Source organism: Solanum pennellii, chromosome 1 (genome assembly GCF_001406875.1).
Source record: "Solanum pennellii chromosome 1, SPENNV200".
NCBI lineage: Eukaryota > Viridiplantae > Streptophyta > Magnoliopsida > Solanales > Solanaceae > Solanum > Solanum pennellii.
This window is the reverse complement of record NC_028637.1, coordinates 101,325,470-101,343,424: the sequence shown is the minus strand read 5'-3', so window position 1 is coordinate 101,343,424 and position 17,955 is coordinate 101,325,470. Positions and strand designations below refer to the sequence as shown.

Below are 17,955 nucleotides of genomic sequence, written 5' to 3'. Positions count from 1 at the left end.
TTTATTTTTAGGATTGATCTAAATATATTTGCATTCATAGTAAATAGTGTTACTTTCTCCGTCCACAATTGTTTGTCATGTTAAGGTGATGCACATTACTCAAGGAACATTTAATACAAAGTGTAATTTGACTAATATAACTTTACTATATCAAAAATATTAAAAGTCTACCTAACTTTTCAATTGAACAATTGAAATACACTATCATTAAGGACAAATTTGGAAAAAGATGATTAATTGTTTCTTGGTTAAAATTTATAATTAATCCTGGATATCTATTTTTAGCATACCTGTCAAATAATTGCGGACGGAGGGAGCAGTAGTTTCTGCATAATTTGTGTGAATTTTAACAAAATCAAATTATGATACAAACGATTAAAGAAACAAAACTTCTCAATAAAATGTGAACCTCATTAATTCTTCGGAAAAGGATAAAAAATATGAGTTAAAAATATCTTTGCTGTCAATACTTTGATCAAAAATACTTTTATTGTTATTTAATGCCTTTATTTTTATTTAATGAGCAAAGAATCTCATCTTTCTAATAAATTTGTTATTTATTTTTTAACACATTTTTTCTAAGAATAATTTATAAACTTAGAAACGTTTATCCTATTTCAATTCATAAAAAAAATAAAAAGGATATTTTTTATTTTATTATAATTTTTTTTTGTTGTTACATAAAATAAGTTGATGATGGATTTACTATGATCTTATATATAATATGAGGTATGTTATCCGTTGAAAGGGTACATGAAGTTATTCTATTTTAATCGATAAAATGAGATGTCTACATGTTTATATATTAAAGTGATTTTAAAAGAAAGAAAACAAGAATATGGTCGTTTAATAACATTTTAATTTGGAAGAAGATGTCTTTAAAAAAGGAAAGAAATATATTTATTCAGAAAAAAAAGCATTTTTGACCCATTTATTAATCGTATGGTATTTCTGGATCAAAATATTGACGGTAAAGGCATTATTGAACTAAAATATTGATGACAAAAATATTTTTGAATCAAACTATAAATTAATTACATTTTATTCGTTTTCTGTGATTTGAGCCTTTTTTTTTTTTACCCTTTTCCGTTAATTCTTATTCAGTGAAAATCTTGTAAAATTAACATTATGAAAAAACACTTGACGCCATTAGACACACAAGGCGATGTCATTATTCAAACTATTTACATTTATATAGTTTTATTAAGATAAGATATTTAAGCAACGTTTGCATATATGTATTTATTGTATAAATTACGTGTGAATTTCGTTTACCTTTTAAAATTAAACGATTTTGCACATTATTGTTATTATTTTTTTTAAAAAAAAAATAGGGAATGAAAAAGAAATAAAATATATACTTAGGTGACTGCTGACTGGTTTGGAGTGTATTCGATCTGATAAAAAATATCTTCTATATTTATATTTCGTTGATCAAATTTTCTGAAAAATATTGTTCAACTGAACACTATCTTATATCTTCTATATTTATATTTAGTTGATCAAATTTTTCGAAAAATATTGTTCAACTGAACAGATATATCTTCTATATTTATATTTAGTTGATCAAATTTTTCGAAAAATATTGTTCAACTGAACAGTATCTTTTGTCTTTGGTTTAGAATAAAAAGAAAAAAGACTAATACGCGTTCATTTATTGTTCATAAATGAAGTTGTTATTTAAGTGAGTAGTTAGGTAGTCTTCTAAAATTTAGTGTGTACGACCAAATTAATACCTTAAAAATTAAGGACTTTAATAGTAGTACATTCTGTTTTACTTAAAAAAAAATACTGTATCCTTCGATATTAAATTTTTCCTAAAATAAAATATTATTAATAAAATTAATTTTAGTATAGAAATAGATGATCTTGGGAAATGAATGAAGCCTATTTTCTCACCAATTACTAAAAGGTCAACAAAGTGATTAAAAGTGGCGACTTTCCCCAAAGTTTTACTTAATTCAATGAACACATCACAATTAATGAGAATGCTAAGTTAATGATAGTGATATAATTAAGTTAATCAAACTATAACTCCGTATAAAATCGTTGGAACCAACAATAACATAAGAGTGAAAATCATTAGTGGAGTATGAGGAGAGTAGGAGGGTACATATATATTGGTTCCTCCGTTCATAATTAATTGTCATAGTTTTCTTTTTTTTTAATATTTTACGATTATATTTTCATTTCTATTGATATGCAAAAAATTACAGTTTTATAGTATTTTACTATAGTTTTTGAATATTTAATTTTTTTTAAAAAAATATATCAAATTAATGTAATCTAATTTAACTTTAAAAATTAGTCAAATTGACATTCGAAAAGCGCAACATGACAAATAAAAGCGGATAGAGAAAAAATTTTATTCGTACATAAAGAGGTATAAAGATAATTTCAAAAGAATTTTGATTTAGAAAAAATAGTTAACATATTGAAGTAGAAAGAAAAATAACAAACAAATCCATAACCAAATATAATGAAAATAAATTCAATTATAACTAAGTAGTGTGATAATTAAAATATATAAAATCTTTGGATCCCTGTGAAAATTTTGTGATGCAGTTTTTGAGTTGAATTGATATTTTTCAAACACTAAATTTTAAATAGTTTCTTTTAAGAAAATATTTCTTTATGAAACTAACTAGTCCTAAATATTATTAATGGTATGGTAAAATGACAAAAATACACTTGAAGAATATAAAAAACAAACCAAATCTAAAATTGTGACGTGTAATGAGGATAAATGAGTGTAGCATGTTAACAAAATATTTTCGTTCAAACCACTTTTAAATCCCTATTATTAATTTTCGGACATGATATCATGTAAATCATATTGCAAAAAGAAAGAAGTAGTATTAAACCATTAAAAATGAAAAGATCAAAGAAGAGTTAAGTTTAGCTTAATTGAAAAAAAAAAGACAAACTTATTTCATGATGGAAGTATGTAGTTAACCCCATAGATATCATATATTTTTTAATCAAAGTGCTTCTCTTAAATGAGATCTTAATAAAAAATAAAAATTTAAAATGTTAGTGAAAATGTACTTTTACTAATAATATTCTCAATACGCCTCCTGGCTAATGCAGTATGTATGCCCATCTCATTTGATATAATATATAAATATATCCTTTAACTTGGCCTCATTTCATATTTATACCTTTTGACTTTGAGTATGTAGAAGTAGATACTTAAATTTATACAAAATCGAATAAACAGACATATAACTCCTAATGTGGCATAATACACACTGAATATCACATAGGACGTAAATTGTCATGTAAAATACCACTATAAAACGTGTGTGTCTATTTTTATATCTACTTATAAATATTTAAAATTAAAAATATAAATAAAATAAAATTAAAAAAAATATATTTAGATATTATATCTATATCGATAGTCATATCCATAAAATCAGTAATTAAATACTAGTTCACAGTGCATAGAAGAGATGTCTCCTTCGTGTTGGCCTTTTCCCTTAAGCATGAGGTGTTCTTCCATAACAACTAAGGTGTTGTCCAAAGCTGCTAAGGACACTGTCGCTCAAATCATTGCGCCTTTCTTTTCTTTAACTTAAAAATAAATGAACACTGAATTCCCTTTTCTTCTAAAAATGGCTTCGAACGGTCATAATTAGGGGTATCATAATTTGCAATATCCTTAATATTCAAATCGAAAAAAATAATAATCAGGTTATATATAAAAAATATCATGAAAACTAATAAAGATGTCACTCATTGTATTGAAGCAGGATAGATGAAGTAAAAACTCCGATTATCTAGAATTATATATGATAAATGCGAGCAATCTATTTTGAGAACAATTTTTATAGAGTGATGGTTAGATTGATCTTGCTTTGTGAGCGAAATGTTGGTCATTCAAAAATTTTCATATTCAAAAGTTGAAAATGATAAGGATAAACGTGTTTGAGGTGGATGTGTGACTGTCAAGAAAATAAGAGATTAAAAATGGAGTTATTCTGGATAAGGTAAAAATGCCGTCTTAAATAACAACATGTAGAATTAAGATGTTTCAGACAAATAAATTATGAGATGTACAAATACTACAGTTATAAAGTGTGAAAGTTTGAGAATTAGAGCCCTAAGATAGGGGTGATAGGGTATAGATAGACCGAAAATATATTAGAGTGAAAGGATAATCCAAGATATGATACAATTTTTCATCATCAAGGTCGTGATGCTTGATATGAAGGTGTGGGAGTCGAAAATTATAGGAGTTTATGCATATTATTTCCCATTCTCGATGTACTAATATTTTTCTTCTTGTCTTTGTCTTAAAATTTTCTATTTTAATCTGTTTTGATTTTATGTCGTTATTTTTTTCTTGCTATTATTATTTACATTTTTTTTATTACTCTCTATTTTTGTGATTTATTTCGTCAAGGTCTGTTAAGAATAATTTTTTTATCTTTTTTGAGTCAAAGTTAAAATACAAAATATTTTATACTTTAAGGCTTCACTTATAAATTGCTCTAATACTCTTCTAGAAATTCAAATATGAAATTTTTTAATTAAATTACTAGTATTTGTTCAGATATTCTTTTACACCTCAAAGATTAATTTTTTTAATCATTCTCTACGGAACGGAATAATTCAAAATCGAAGAAAAATCATGCTGTACGTATAATATTTGATGTAACATTTTAAAGAAATTGACCACCAGAAAATACAAACTGAAATGTCTAAAAATTCGTATATCATACCGATTTTAATATCCTAGTCAAAATACAAGTAAAATGACATTTTTTTATAAAAATAAAAGCAGCTACTTTAATTTTAAAATAATAGTTTCTCTCTCTGTTCAAATCATGTGACAATTTTTGTGGGGCGTGCCACATTGTTTTGAAGTCACTAATATATTTATCCCTATTTTTATTAAAGTTTTTAGATTATTACAATCTAAAATTTATTTTGATATTAAATTCAATAAATAAGTAATAAATCTTCAAATATCTTTTTTCTTCAAATTTTATCGATATTCCTGAAGGGATACGTTATATATGTGTATATATATATATGCTGATAATATAATTCTTATCAGATCAAACTTTTCAGTAAAATTAATTGTTTGAATTTATTTACTTGTCTTTATTTTAAATAAAATATGTTATTTTTTTAGTTAACCTTGTGGCTAATAAAATTCGTGAGGGGATTAGACGATGAAAATGTATTTAAAATTGGTTGTGCTTTGACTGTCACACTCGCGCATTTACCAACCCAAAAAACTTGTGAACAAAAATGTAAAAGAATTAATAGAATTGACAAAATAAATAGAGAAAAAGCAAAATATAAGTACATCCCTCTCTCTTTCTCTCTCTCAATCAATATCAGGTTCTTCTTTCTCTTTGCATCTCTTTTTCTCTCTCATGGTGATGGTATCATCTCCGCCACAATTTTTATCGGAGGACCGCCGGTGATCGGTGTTTTTCTCCGTCTCCTCAACATTTTGATTCTTTCGGTATCCATATTTTTCTTCATTTTTATATATATATATATATCCTTCTTGTTCTTGGAAAGTTTAGCTCTGATATTCTACGTTGTAGATCCGTGTTCTACTTTTTCGTTTAAATTCATGTGGATCGGGTTATTTATGGATCCGTTTAGATCTTCTTGTAGATTTTGGTAATTCGTTTTTGTGGATTTATTAATTAATTGTTAAAACTGGTTGTATAATTTATTTACCTATTTTGAAGCCGTTTTTTGGAATTGGTATTTTTATAAATTCTGTGATTTTCTTGTTCTTTATTTTCTGTATTTATGTNGGAAAGTTTAGCTCTGATATTCTACGTTGTAGATCCGTGTTCTACTTTTTCGTTTAAATTCATATGGATCGGGTTATTTATGGATCCGTTTAGATCTTCTTGTAGATTTTGGTAATTCGTTTTTGTGGATTTATTAATTGATTGTTAAAACTGGTTGTATAATTTATTTACCTATTTTGAAGCCGTTTTTTGGAATTGTTATTTTTATAAATTCTGTGATTTTCTTGTTCTTTATTTTCTGTATTTATTTATTTATTTCTTGAATACCTGATAATATTTGCACAGTTGCCCTTGCTTTTTCGATTTTTTTCTTGAACGGGAAGATAATTTTGACTTAATTGATTCTCAAATCTGTGTTTATTTTATGTGGATGCTTAGGATTTTCTTTGTTCTTTTTGGAGAAATAATTGTTGGATTTTGGTCAGGTGCCTTATTTTCAAATCGGAGTTATCTCTGCTGTTGTATTTTTTATTGTGTTGGGACAATTGTATGAGCTGAGGTCGCATATGTATCAACTTTTGTGCTGTAAAATAAATGTTTCTTTCTCATGAGATTTGATTTGATCTTGTGCTGATATTTCAACATTCTTTTCTGTTGCGCGACGCACTGCGTGTATGAGAAAAGTAGGCAAGCTTGTTCTTGATCTTGAATTTTAAATTCCCTACTTTACGATGGAACGGTGGGGAATGAGGCGAGATAAATTGCAATTAGCTTAACTACAAAGCTATATTCGGAAGATTTCCAATCTGGACAATCAGCTTAACTTTTTTAAGAACTTTCCTGGACAATCAATTGGAAACACATTAAGTTAGCAGGGTTATCTTGTATTTGAGTGCATAATTTCATTTGTCTAGAGTTGTTTCAATGTACAGTCATGACCAGATATATGGATGTCATTCAATCCAACTTTTTATTGGATGTTTTTCCCATAATTATTTCTGTAAATACTATGATATGATCTGATGTGTGTGATCATGCTGATGTTCCCATTTTTTTTATGTTGGTCAGGTGAATGACCTTTTGTGGTGATAACTAGTAAGCAGACTTTTCTTGGAAATGGCTTCCGTGGGCTTAGCACCTACATCGGGTTTGAGAGAATCCAGTGGCCATAATGCTGGGGTAGATAGGTTGCCTGAGGAGATGAATGACATGAGAATCAGGGATGATAAGGTCTGAATATTGAAGAGCATAGCCTTTTTGCTATTTGTCCTTAATTTATTGGATCCTCCTTTTTTGTGGTGATTTCGTTGTCCTTTTCAACTTTGTTCATCAGATTTAAACTGTTCATTTGTAGGAAATGGAAGCAGCAATTGTTGACGGTAATGGGACTGAGACAGGCCACATAATAGTGACAACTATTGGTGGTAGAAATGGCCAGCCAAAGCAGGTAATGTGCTCTGTCACTCTCTTCCATTTTAATTCCTTTTTTGTTCTGTTGGTTTCTTGATATGGTTCCGGAGTTCTCTTTTCATCAATTGATTAGGGGTAGACAAGTAAAATGATTATATAATAGACATATGTTCTTATTATTGGCTAAATTGTTGCACAATTTCACTTGGTTTTTATTGCAGACTATTAGTTACATGGCTGAACGTGTTGTTGGACAAGGATCCTTTGGGGTGGTATTTCAGGTATTATTTTATTTTGTTCATTTACAGGTGCCATTGCATATTTATGCTTATCAATATACCCTTCATACACCCATAGGAAGGTATATGTGCATAATTTTGTGATTTTCTTATTTGGTTTCGCAGGCAAAATGCTTAGAGACTGGTGAAACTGTTGCTATAAAAAAGGTTCTTCAAGATAAAAGATATAAGAACCGAGAGTTGCAGACAATGCGCCTTCTTGACCACCCTAATGTTGTGTCTCTCAAACACTGCTTCTTTTCCACAACTGACAAGGATGAACTGTATCTTAACTTGGTTCTTGAGTATGTACCTGAAACCGTTCACCGTGTTATCAAACACTACAATAAGCTGAATCAAAGGATGCCCTTGATACTTGTGAAGCTTTATACATATCAGGTAGTATACACTTTTTTAAAGTGAGTTGTCATTTATATAGTTCCTCTTTGTTAAGAACTCCCAATGTGTGAGACCTCTGCAAATCCTGTTGTACAAGTAATTGTTTTCCTTCATTTCATATATGTGAGATGTTGGAGAAGAGATTGTTGCTAAAATTGTTCCAGTATTTTTCTAGTTCTTTTGTTTGTTTTTACGATGGGCCAACCTTGGAAAGTCCACCAGACTGGTTTTTATTATGAGAAACTAGTTTCACTTCAATTACCTTGTTTTAATGCACTTCGATAGCTAATGATTTTCTTGAGGTTGTTCTATTATGTAACACGCCTAAAGTACAATATGCTGTTTCTGTCTGGCAGATTTTCAGGGCATTGTCTTACATACACCGCACTATTGGAGTGTGCCACAGGGACATTAAACCTCAGAATCTTTTGGTATAGTTATCTACTCCACTGCTTTGCTGTTTATTTCCTTTCAGCTTTTTGGTTAAAAAAATATATTGTTGCCGCTTTGCCGGTAACTGTTTGGCTTTATTTTCATTATAATAGATATGATGTGAAGATCTGCTCCAAATGTATGGAAAAATGTACCTAAGATATGTTTTAAGTTTGTCAATGATTTGATGTATGGAGTAGAATAATGCAATTTGGTTGATTCCTTCATTGAGAGAAAATTCTTTCCTCAAGTGCTCATTACTCTTCTCATAATGTTGTCAATCATGCATTTTGTAAATGCGTTAAGCTACTGATCTCCTCAGAGAAATAAAAGGATGTAACTAGATTGATGTACTGCATGTAACGAGAGATAGGAATGTAACTTCGCATCCACCATGAACTCACTTTTGTGTCTTATTTTGTCTGTGGACGCTCTGTTGTGAAAATATTTTGCTGCGCTGATGTGAGCTTTCATCACGCTCGGTTGACGTCTTTTCTTCCGATTGAGTTATGGATTTTAGTACAAATATAGTTATATGAGAGATGATATTGACATAGTTGGTGAACTTGCTATGACCTTAACCTAAGCAGTCAATTTATTCTGCTTTATTGATATATAATTCAAATTTTTTTAACTTGCTAGCAATTGTCTTCATATTATCTCTTTATTGGCTCCTGAAGGGACTGGAACCTAAAGAATATTAGAAACTAAGGATGAAAGAGGAAGTACTTGATGCGACCCAAAATATAAAAGGAGAACCAATGTATTTGCAATTTTAGTGTGCACAGTGATGCAAATTTCTTCCCAATTTGAAGGAAACAGTTCTATTTATTTTGCTAGACTCTCCTGGCTTATGACTGTTGAACATGTTAGCAAGTGCTATTAAGAACTTCTTGTTCTTTCCATTTGCATTTCTCATTTCTCTCTGGATACTAAAAATCCATGGCATGGTACTTTTTTGGCAGGTGAATCCACATACCCACCAGGTTAAATTATGCGATTTTGGGAGTGCCAAAGTTCTGGTGTGTTAACATTTTTTCTTAGTCTCTTGTCCTTCCTAACATATGTGTTAATATTCTTAGCCTCGTGTCCTAACTTACATATGTGTTAACATTCTTTCTGATTGGATAATCTGCTCCAATTTTTTGACAGGTTAAAGGAGAACCAAATATTTCTTACATCTGTTCTAGGTATTATCGAGCACCTGAGCTCATATTTGGTGCAACAGAGTACACTACTGCTATAGATGTTTGGTCTGCTGGCTGTGTCCTAGCTGAGCTACTTCTTGGTCAGGTAGGTTGTTACTTTCTCTTAATATTAGTGTAGTCGTGGACAGTATTTCATATTACATTAACAATATCTCATTGATTGCTTTCTTCCATTTTCAGCCATTATTTCCAGGTGAAAGTGGAGTTGATCAGCTTGTTGAGATCATTAAGGTAATCTTGTCTATTTGACTTTCTTGTCTGCAGTTCCTTGCCAACTTTATTTCCACCTTTGTCCTTCCTCTGCTGTTCGTGATTTTCTTTCATCATTGTCGTTTTTTGTTTATTTCCTTCTTTTCATTTATTGCATCCAATTGTAATTTTTATAGGCCTTCTTTCCTGCCTTTCTATTTTGGATTTATTTACTGCTTGACTTACAATGTTCTGGGGCAACCCTTGTGTGATCTCTGCTTTCTCAGATTTTTTTTTCTGCAAATGTATCTTATGGGAGATAATAGCTCTTTTTAGTGGCTGTATTAGCTTATTCCTATCATTTTAATCATGTTATGCATTTTTTAGCAATAAGATTTTTCAAGACGATGTAATAGGGAAAATTAAAAGGAAATTGGAGGAAACTAACTTGGCTTTCAGTTTGTGTATTGCTTTGCTGTTGTGACCAAGTTTTGATATTAACTGAGATCCACCTCTTCCAAACTTCCATATAAACCAAGCTTATGATTTGTTGATCAAATAGACCTCAGAGATGGTGAGATTGGCTTTTTCTGACCAATTATAGTTTTACATGAGGCATCCCACCAAAACTTTGGAGTCTGGTCTTCTGACCAGAATACTGTGATTCTAGTAACAGGTGATTCTGACCTGGATAGTCTGTAAATGCCCAATGATTTTGTCCTCTACTCTGGTCGGTTCCGTAAATTTAGGTGTACTTGATTCTGTGCTAAGTTCAGTTTATCCTACTGTTTAGATTCTAGATTATAATTAATTGAAGGAGCTTTGTTTGAATGTTAAGGAATTTGCACTGGCGTAACACGTTTCCTTTTTCTGCTTGTGTAACAGTTTCAGATTCGGAGATTCTGTAACTAAGACGAGTTCACTGTTTTTTGATAAAGAAATGGAAGTAAAATTATTGTTTTAGTAATAAGACAGCTTTCTGTACTATTAACATCTCAATTATTGTCATAGATAAATATGGCGATTCTCAACCTTTTGCTGATTGGCCATGTTACTTAATTTGTTTTGAGTTTGGCCCACATCTACTTTTTTTTTGCCCAAACTATATCTCCTACTACATTTTGCAGGTTTTAGGCACTCCTACAAGGGAAGAAATTAAATGTATGAATCCCAACTATAATGAGTTCAAATTTCCTCAAATTAAAGCTCATCCATGGCACAAGGTACTTGAAATACAACTTATTGTAACCAACCCTTTCATAGAACTGGCTAGTATACACAACGCAACAAGTCATTTCTAATGTTGATTTTCAGATATTTCATAAGCGCATGCCTCCAGAAGCAGTTGATCTGGTCTCAAGACTGCTTCAGTACTCTCCTAACTTGCGCTGTGCTGCTGTAAGTATGCCAAATTTATTTATTCGAGCTAATCTCTTTCGCCCATGTATATAACAGAATATACAGGGATCACATTTCTGTATCTCTGTTCAGTGTTCGACATATTTTGATGTTCTTTTTATAGTTGAACACAAACCCATTATTTTGTAAAAAAGTATCTAAGTTTTGACTCAACATTGCATGCCAGTCTTTCTTTTCCTTGTCTTAGGCTTCGCCGAATTTATTGAAGAGCAGTGCAGCTGTAGTTTGATTTGTCAATGGTGTGATTATTTCAGTCTAGTTCTAAGTTAGAGGTGTACTAATTTTGAATGCAGTTGGATGCCTTGGTTCACCCATTTTTTGACGAGCTTCGTGATCCCAATACACGCTTGCCTAATGGACGCTTTCTTCCTCCCTTGTTTAACTTCAAGGCTCATGGTATGTTGTTGACTAGACTTGTTTTAGATTAGCTTCTTTCCGTAAGTTGCAACTGAATTTATTGAATCTGGGTTTCTTGTCACCAGAGTTGAAGAATGTGCATGCAGAGATATTACTGAAGTTGGTTCCAGAGCACGCCAGAAAACAGTGCCCTTCCCTTGGGTTATGAGTTCCTGCCTTGTGATAGAAATAATTTAAGTGTACCCTTTGAAGCTGTGTTTCTTCTCTGTATCAATTTGTTCCTTCTTTCCCTTATCTTACCATGTCTCTGTTGTCCCTTTGTATTATTATTATATCTTGTTTTGTAAAAGCAGATGTAGGGAATTGATCTTTAACAAATACCGGATGTTCAACCTGTGTTCCTTTTTACCCTGTTCCGATATATCCTATGCTTGTAACATTATGTGGTTGAGAATTAACAATTTGAGTGAACGTTATTATTATGGGATTGCAAATTAATGATAGGGTGACTGTTGATATGGCTCTGTATCGCTTGTGATATTGACTTGGCTCCTCAGACGCTTGGTATTTAAACGATTTACTGCTGTCCTTTGGGTTGTGAGAATTTTCAGAACAGAGTGCTGGCTATTTAATCTTAATACATTTACCTGGTATGTTGTTATCGCTAGTGTTTCCGTTACTTGTAGAATACATGGTTTTATGGTTACCTTACAAATGGCTTCCGAATCCCACGAAAACATAAATCATTGTCCCACACTAGTATATGGCGAGTGAAACGATGTATGAACTGCGTGGTGCCTGTTAGTTGTAGCAGTAAAAAGGGAAAATAGCAGATGTGGAGAAGGACGTGAATTTAAGTGCAACTTCAGCTGCTCATGGCAAGAATTGTACAGNTATGAACTGCGTGGTGCCTGTTAGTTGTAGCAGTAAAAAGGGAAAATAGCAGATGTGGAGAAGGACGTGAATTTAAGTGCAACTTCAGCTGCTCATGGCAAGAATTGTACAGTTGGTAAATTGACGAGACTTCTTAATTCCCTCTTTCTCAAACTTTTGGTAAAGAGTAGAATTTTGAAAAGAAAAAACCATATACCATAATTCTTCAGATTTAGCTGGCCAATTGACGGCATGAGATTCTGCTACATATTACTTTTAAAACTTTCTAATTTAGTCACATGTTCACCAATTTACTTTGAGATTAAAAAAGAAGAAGAAAGAAACAGTGTAAACCGGAGCCTAAACGAGATCTGGAAACTTGTACAGGCAAACGTATAAAAAGCCATTAGGCATTGGGATTTTAGTTTTAGTAAAAAATGCCGTTGGGTAAATACTACTGCGATTACTGCGATAAGGAATTCCAGGATACTGCAGCTGCTCGGAGGCGTCATCTTCAAGGTGTTCAACATCAAAGAGCCAAGGCTCTTTGGTACGACTCCTTGCGCAGTAAGTTTCTCCTTTTTCTTCTTCTTGGTAAATTAATTTCCAAGTGTTGATGAACGATTTTTCTGGGAGAACAGATCCCTTGTTATTTAACGATCCGGACTCGTTCGGTAAAGGAGTCTGCAATCACTTTGTTCGAACGGTACTGCTCTTATCTTCGTATTTTAGTATGCAATATTTTGAGACACGGAGTCAGAAGTTGTATTACATTTTTGGGTTGTCCATTTTATTGCAACTGATGGAAGAAGAAACAAAAGTGATAGATGAGTCAGATTTTTGCATTTCATCAATCAATGTTAGACTGGTTAGAGTTGGTTATATGAATCATCTGTATCTTTTATTCAGAGGATTCATCATCTTTTGAGTTCAATTGATGCATTTCATAATTACCATTCAAAAAAAAAGAGAGATTGTTGCAGTCTAAGATACTTTGAAGTAGAATTGAGGTTTCTAGGCCTTTTACTTAAATTTATGAGGTTTTGTAAGGCCTATAGGCTATAAGCTTCTCAGAATACTGCTAAGTTGTATGTCTCCAACTTGATGAGCGTGGTATGAATTGTCGTAGGTGAATTTCATAATCTGCTAGCTTAGCTTAATTTGTTATTTTAGCAGATCCACATCATTATGGTTGAAAAAGTTTAGTAATATGCTGATAAGTGATAAACATTACTGATAGTACTTCTATTCACTAAGTTATGAACATAAGTGAATGTTGCTTTACTTCATCCACCTGAAGTATTGCCCAAGACAAACAAAATGTTGAAGGAGCAACAACAATGGATTGGGGATGGTGAAGTCTAAACTCTAAATAAATAATATGTGTTTTACACCTTTTATTGGATAATGTTGTTGATCATATCTTTTACATGTATCAAAGGGGTATTGCCAGTATGGGGACTCCTGCAAATATTATCATCCCAAGCAAAACCCTCAAACTGTGAACCAAGCGGGACTCCCTCCAGGTATCTTTCTTGCATGTTTTGAGTATATTCATATTCAATATTTTACTGTCAACAACTAATGTCTTAAATCTAGAACTATATTAACCACCACAATAACTATTTAAACTTACTGGCCTCAAAAAGTATTTTTGTTTCTTATATTAACAACCATGATAATTTCTGTTGTTTGCTGCTTCATGAAATGGTTGCCCTTGTCACTCATCCAAAAGATGTCCTGGTTTTTGTTAGATGTTATTAAAATCTCAAAGGGATATCTTAGGAAAGTAATCTAACTTTTGGGAAGTCAGAGCTTTAAGAAGAACTGGGGAATCAATCTTTTGAATTTCTTGGATTTGGCAATGTGCAGAATTAACTTGTGCAAGCAGTATCCTGTGCTATTTTTTTTTATAAAAAAACATTGTTAATAGTATTATGTACATTTTGCCAACGAACTTATCTTGTTATGCTACAAGTTCTTCATTCAAGATTTCGAAATTTATGTACCAACTCTTTTGAAGTTCTTTGTCCTGTAGTTTTAAGTTTTCATTCCTAGTAGTAATTCTAAAAGATTTGAGTGACCTGATTAGTTTTTTAAAGTTGTACAGCATTAATTCTTGAAGTGGATATACACTTGAATTGGGAGTATACTTGATTGTCAATCATATCCTATGAATTTGAATAGCTGTGGAAGAACACAGTGCATGCAAACTTTTGATTTCCTTTTGTTTATCCAATTATCAGGGGAAAATAGTAGAGAGGGTTTCCATTCAAGTAGTCAACCTTTTGGTTCGGCCTCTTTTCCAGGCAAGCATTGCTTTTGCATCTATTTTTTTCCTATTTTCACTTAGAATGTCAGGTTGTTGTGTTTTTCCAATTCCCCAGTTAATCTGCTGATGCTCTTGGTAGTTTTTCTTCTAAATCTAGTTGTGATGTGTGGTTGTAGCAGGTGATGTGTTCAGAGAAAAGGCCGGAGCATCACTGAGCAATCTGCCTCCCTCTCTAAGGCCTCCGCCTGAGGGTGGTTATCCACCTCTCCCATTTGTTGAGTGGGGATAGGTCTGCCACCTCATTTACTACTCTTGTCAGATATGCTTTAGAGTGGGTGGACTGAAGATGTAGATTGCCCTAAATATAAATACTATATTGACTATGAAACAAATAGATGACTACAAGTTCAGTTGAGTGATTTGCACTTAGAAACAGGAAATTAAAAGTTATGAAAGATTTAAGAATGTTGGTTTCAATTAAATTACAACCTGGTTATCCTTTTATCATTTGAACTTCACCTACCTGTTGTTTAGATTGGAAATTTTAGTGTGGTGGCAGGAATACCTTCATATTTTCCCTTCTTTTCCCCCATATGATCCCATTAATTCCAATTAATGTTGATTTCGGATAATTATAGTGGTTGGACCTGTAAGTAACTACTTTTGGTGCAGGATGTGGATTAGTAGTTCCACAGTTTTACTGCTTGACTGTGGTCTTGGTGGCTATCATTTGAAGCTTACAAATTAGATGAGTTTGAGAAGTGGGTTTGGATTACATTGTTAATTTTATGAACATATCAGGAGAGAAACTGCCTTAATTTTGTGAAAAATGTGAATTGTGATTAAGCCTAAGATGTTTTCATGTTTATCTTTTCTATTTAATAAAATTGGGTCGTTGGTAGCTTGGTTATACGTGCATACTGTTGATACAATTACATAGAAGTATCTATCATTTTGAAGAGGTGACCTACCTTGGTCTGAGATACTTCTGGATCAATTCTAAATCTTCTGTGTGAGATATGCAACCAATATTTTGTAATGCTTTTTCACATTCAGTGCTGTGTTCATCTCCTATTTTCCCAGTCTTAGCAGAGTAAATCACTATTCTACACATGATATGTTAACTTGTGCTTCAGCGTGACAAAGAAGAGATAAGCGAGAGCTAAGAAAAATATAGACATTGGAGACAAGGTAAAAGTATGTTGATACTTATCCTTCCATGGCTCAAAGCTCCCACTTTTGCCAGTATGTCCCACACATAGGAGCTATCTTGCAAGCATGGACATTGGTACTGTTGGAATATGTGCGTCCACTATCAGTCAACGGACCAGGTCCCTTGACACAGCAAAAACAGTGCAGAAGATTAAACAATATGAAGAACACAACACAGGCAGTTTACGTGGAAACTTTCTTGCTCAAGGGAGTAAAACCACGACCTGTTGCACAGGATTTACAACCGTCTTCACTAATCTTCTCAAGCAAAAGCGAAACCCGGTTACAACCAATGTGAGAAAAAGTTATTAATCTCACGATCAAGTAATCTACCTATTACTTGAAGAGCCTAAGCGGATACAACACCGCCCACTAAACCACCTAACTCTAGATGACTTAGAATTTGACTAAGCAACAAACCAATGTAGCCCACTAAATCAGTTAACCTTAACTGATTTAGACTTTTACAAACCCAAAACAAATATCTGAATCCTTTATAGATTAGGAACAGATTTACAATGTAAGTACATAGACACAAAGCTCTAAATACAACAAAGATTTTTCTTTACTCTATCAGGTCCTTCTGTTGAGTTGAGCAATGTTCTTCCTTGAAGATGTCCTTCTGTTCAAGCTTGTGAATTTTCAAAGAAAATCCAAGTTTAATTTGCCAAAGTCTTCAATTTGTGTTTGTTGGAAAGAGATAATATAATTTCCCACAAATTCATTGAAGTCATCCCATTGGCTGAAGGCCTGCTGTTGGAAAAGCTGTGCACCTACCGCATCAGAGATGACAGCTTTTCTGACAGCTGTCTTTTCGTCCTTTTCACGTCGCAGTCTTGCGGGTACCAGGTCCCTTGCTTGCGGGAACCAGGTCCCTTGCAAACTTCTATATGAGTTCTTGAAAAGGCTTGCTGGCTGACTTCCTTCTTTGGATGAATGAATATAATATGGTGTTTGTCATGCTAAAAGTATCAAACATAAAGAGTTATTATCCGTTGGACAAACACCCTCCTCCATTCAGATTGGTGTAGTACACTGACGCGTTACCAACCTTTGACGTGACAGCTTTACAGCTGTAACCAATTATGTATCTGATGGAGGAAACTCTGTCTGGTACCAGGTCCCTGCATTTGTGAGATACTGAAACATACAATCTCGTCCGCTCTTCTTATTGGTGTAGGATACTGCACTTTTCACCTACCACCTGACATGACAGCTTTTATGACTGTACCCCATTTGTATCTGAACGAGAGCACTCTGCCAGGAACCAGGTCCCTGCATTTGTGAGGATCATCAAAACACCTAGAATATAACATTAGCCCCCTTTTTGATGATAGCACACAAATATACCTCACACTGAGTTTATCATTCATCTTATTGTCAGCAGTTCCAATAACAAGGATTTGGTTCCTTGTTAGATCGATAAGTTTGTTAAATCATCAAAACTTTATATCAAGTTCGAGCTATCATTTTATTCAGCTTCGAACTACAGGTACCCAACCCATTTTGACTCAAGCTATAATTGGGGTTGGATGTTGATTCAATTGTTGTCTTTAACCCATTATGACCCGTCCAAATATGACCCGATCTGCCAATTACCACCCCTACCCAAAATGAAGTTATCGTAGAAACCAGAAAATGCAGCTAGCGTTAGTCAAAAGACCCTCTTTTTATAGTATGTCATATACCATGGGAATATGAACAGCGAATGCCCAAGTAATTTAGTAACACTTCTGCTGAACTGATTCCTATGCCTCCCACACAATTCTCATGTCATTTCCCAAATCTTATTTGATGTTTACGTTATATGAACTGACAATGTAAATTTAATTGATATTCTAATAAAATGGTACTGTTACATGTTTTGGGGCAACATGAAAGTATATATGAAAGATTATGAGTGTGTTTGGTATGAAGGAAAATGTTTTCCAATTTTCTCATGTTTGGTTGGGACAAAATCTTGGAAAATGTTTTCCAAATCAACTCATTTTCCTCAAAATTAAGGAAAATGACTTCCCTTCAAAAATTAAGGAAAACATTTTCCAAAACTCTACTCCAATTTCAAATTATCTTTTTTTGGGGAAAAACATTAATTTGAAAAAAATATTTTCAATTTCAAAATTTTATTTTTCATTCGATCCCTGACAGCCCCACCCACCCACCCACCACCGGCTTGCCCC

The 17,955-nt window shown here is 32.6% G+C and overlaps 2 protein-coding genes across 3 annotated transcripts; both read left to right on the top strand.

Annotated features, from left to right (window-relative positions):
• The first annotated feature begins 5,311 nt into the window (after positions 1–5,311).
• LOC107005969 (shaggy-related protein kinase NtK-1) lies at positions 5,312–11,942 on the top strand. Its single transcript, XM_015204612.2, has 13 exons — positions 5,312–5,482; positions 6,795–6,956; positions 7,081–7,173; positions 7,358–7,417; positions 7,541–7,813; positions 8,170–8,244; positions 9,211–9,267; positions 9,398–9,538; positions 9,634–9,684; positions 10,770–10,865; positions 10,957–11,040; positions 11,355–11,457; positions 11,544–11,942. The coding sequence occupies exons 2-13, from the start codon at positions 6,843–6,845 to the stop codon at positions 11,624–11,626; spliced, it is 1,230 nt and encodes a 409-aa protein (XP_015060098.1). The 5' UTR covers positions 5,312–5,482; positions 6,795–6,842; the 3' UTR covers positions 11,627–11,942.
• A 439-nt stretch (positions 11,943–12,381) lies between these two features.
• LOC107013830 (zinc finger CCCH domain-containing protein 3) lies at positions 12,382–15,546 on the top strand. 2 transcript variants are annotated; one of them, XM_015213709.2, is made up of 6 exons: positions 12,382–12,858; positions 12,933–12,997; positions 13,733–13,817; positions 14,538–14,600; positions 14,740–14,852; positions 15,236–15,546. In XM_015213709.2, the coding sequence occupies exons 1-5, from the start codon at positions 12,729–12,731 to the stop codon at positions 14,850–14,852; spliced, it is 456 nt and encodes a 151-aa protein (XP_015069195.1). In that variant the 5' UTR covers positions 12,382–12,728; the 3' UTR covers positions 15,236–15,546. The 2 variants fall into 2 exon arrangements, with proteins under 2 accessions (XP_015069195.1, XP_015069204.1); XM_015213718.2 differs by having other exon boundaries at positions 12,400–12,858; positions 14,743–14,852.
• Positions 15,547–17,955: the final 2,409 nt, after the last annotated feature.

What these genes read in the sequence shown, in the direction of transcription:
- LOC107005969 (XM_015204612.2), top strand. Translation starts at nt 6,843, where the DNA reads ATGGCTTCCGTGGGCTTAGCACCTACATCGGGTTTGAGAGAATCCAGT. An exon ending in GAAATGGCCAGCCAAAGCAG is followed by an intron (nt 7,174 to 7,357) that starts GTAATGTGCTCT and finishes TTTTTATTGCAG; the next exon opens with ACTATTAGTTACATGGCTGA. An exon ending in TTAAACCTCAGAATCTTTTG is followed by an intron (nt 8,245 to 9,210) that starts GTATAGTTATCT and finishes CTTTTTTGGCAG; the next exon opens with GTGAATCCACATACCCACCA.
- LOC107013830 (XM_015213709.2), top strand. Translation starts at nt 12,729, where the DNA reads ATGCCGTTGGGTAAATACTACTGCGATTACTGCGATAAGGAATTCCAG. An exon ending in GCAATCACTTTGTTCGAACG is followed by an intron (nt 12,998 to 13,732) that starts GTACTGCTCTTA and finishes CATGTATCAAAG; the next exon opens with GGGTATTGCCAGTATGGGGA. An exon ending in TGGTTCGGCCTCTTTTCCAG is followed by an intron (nt 14,601 to 14,739) that starts GCAAGCATTGCT and finishes GTGTGGTTGTAG; the next exon opens with CAGGTGATGTGTTCAGAGAA.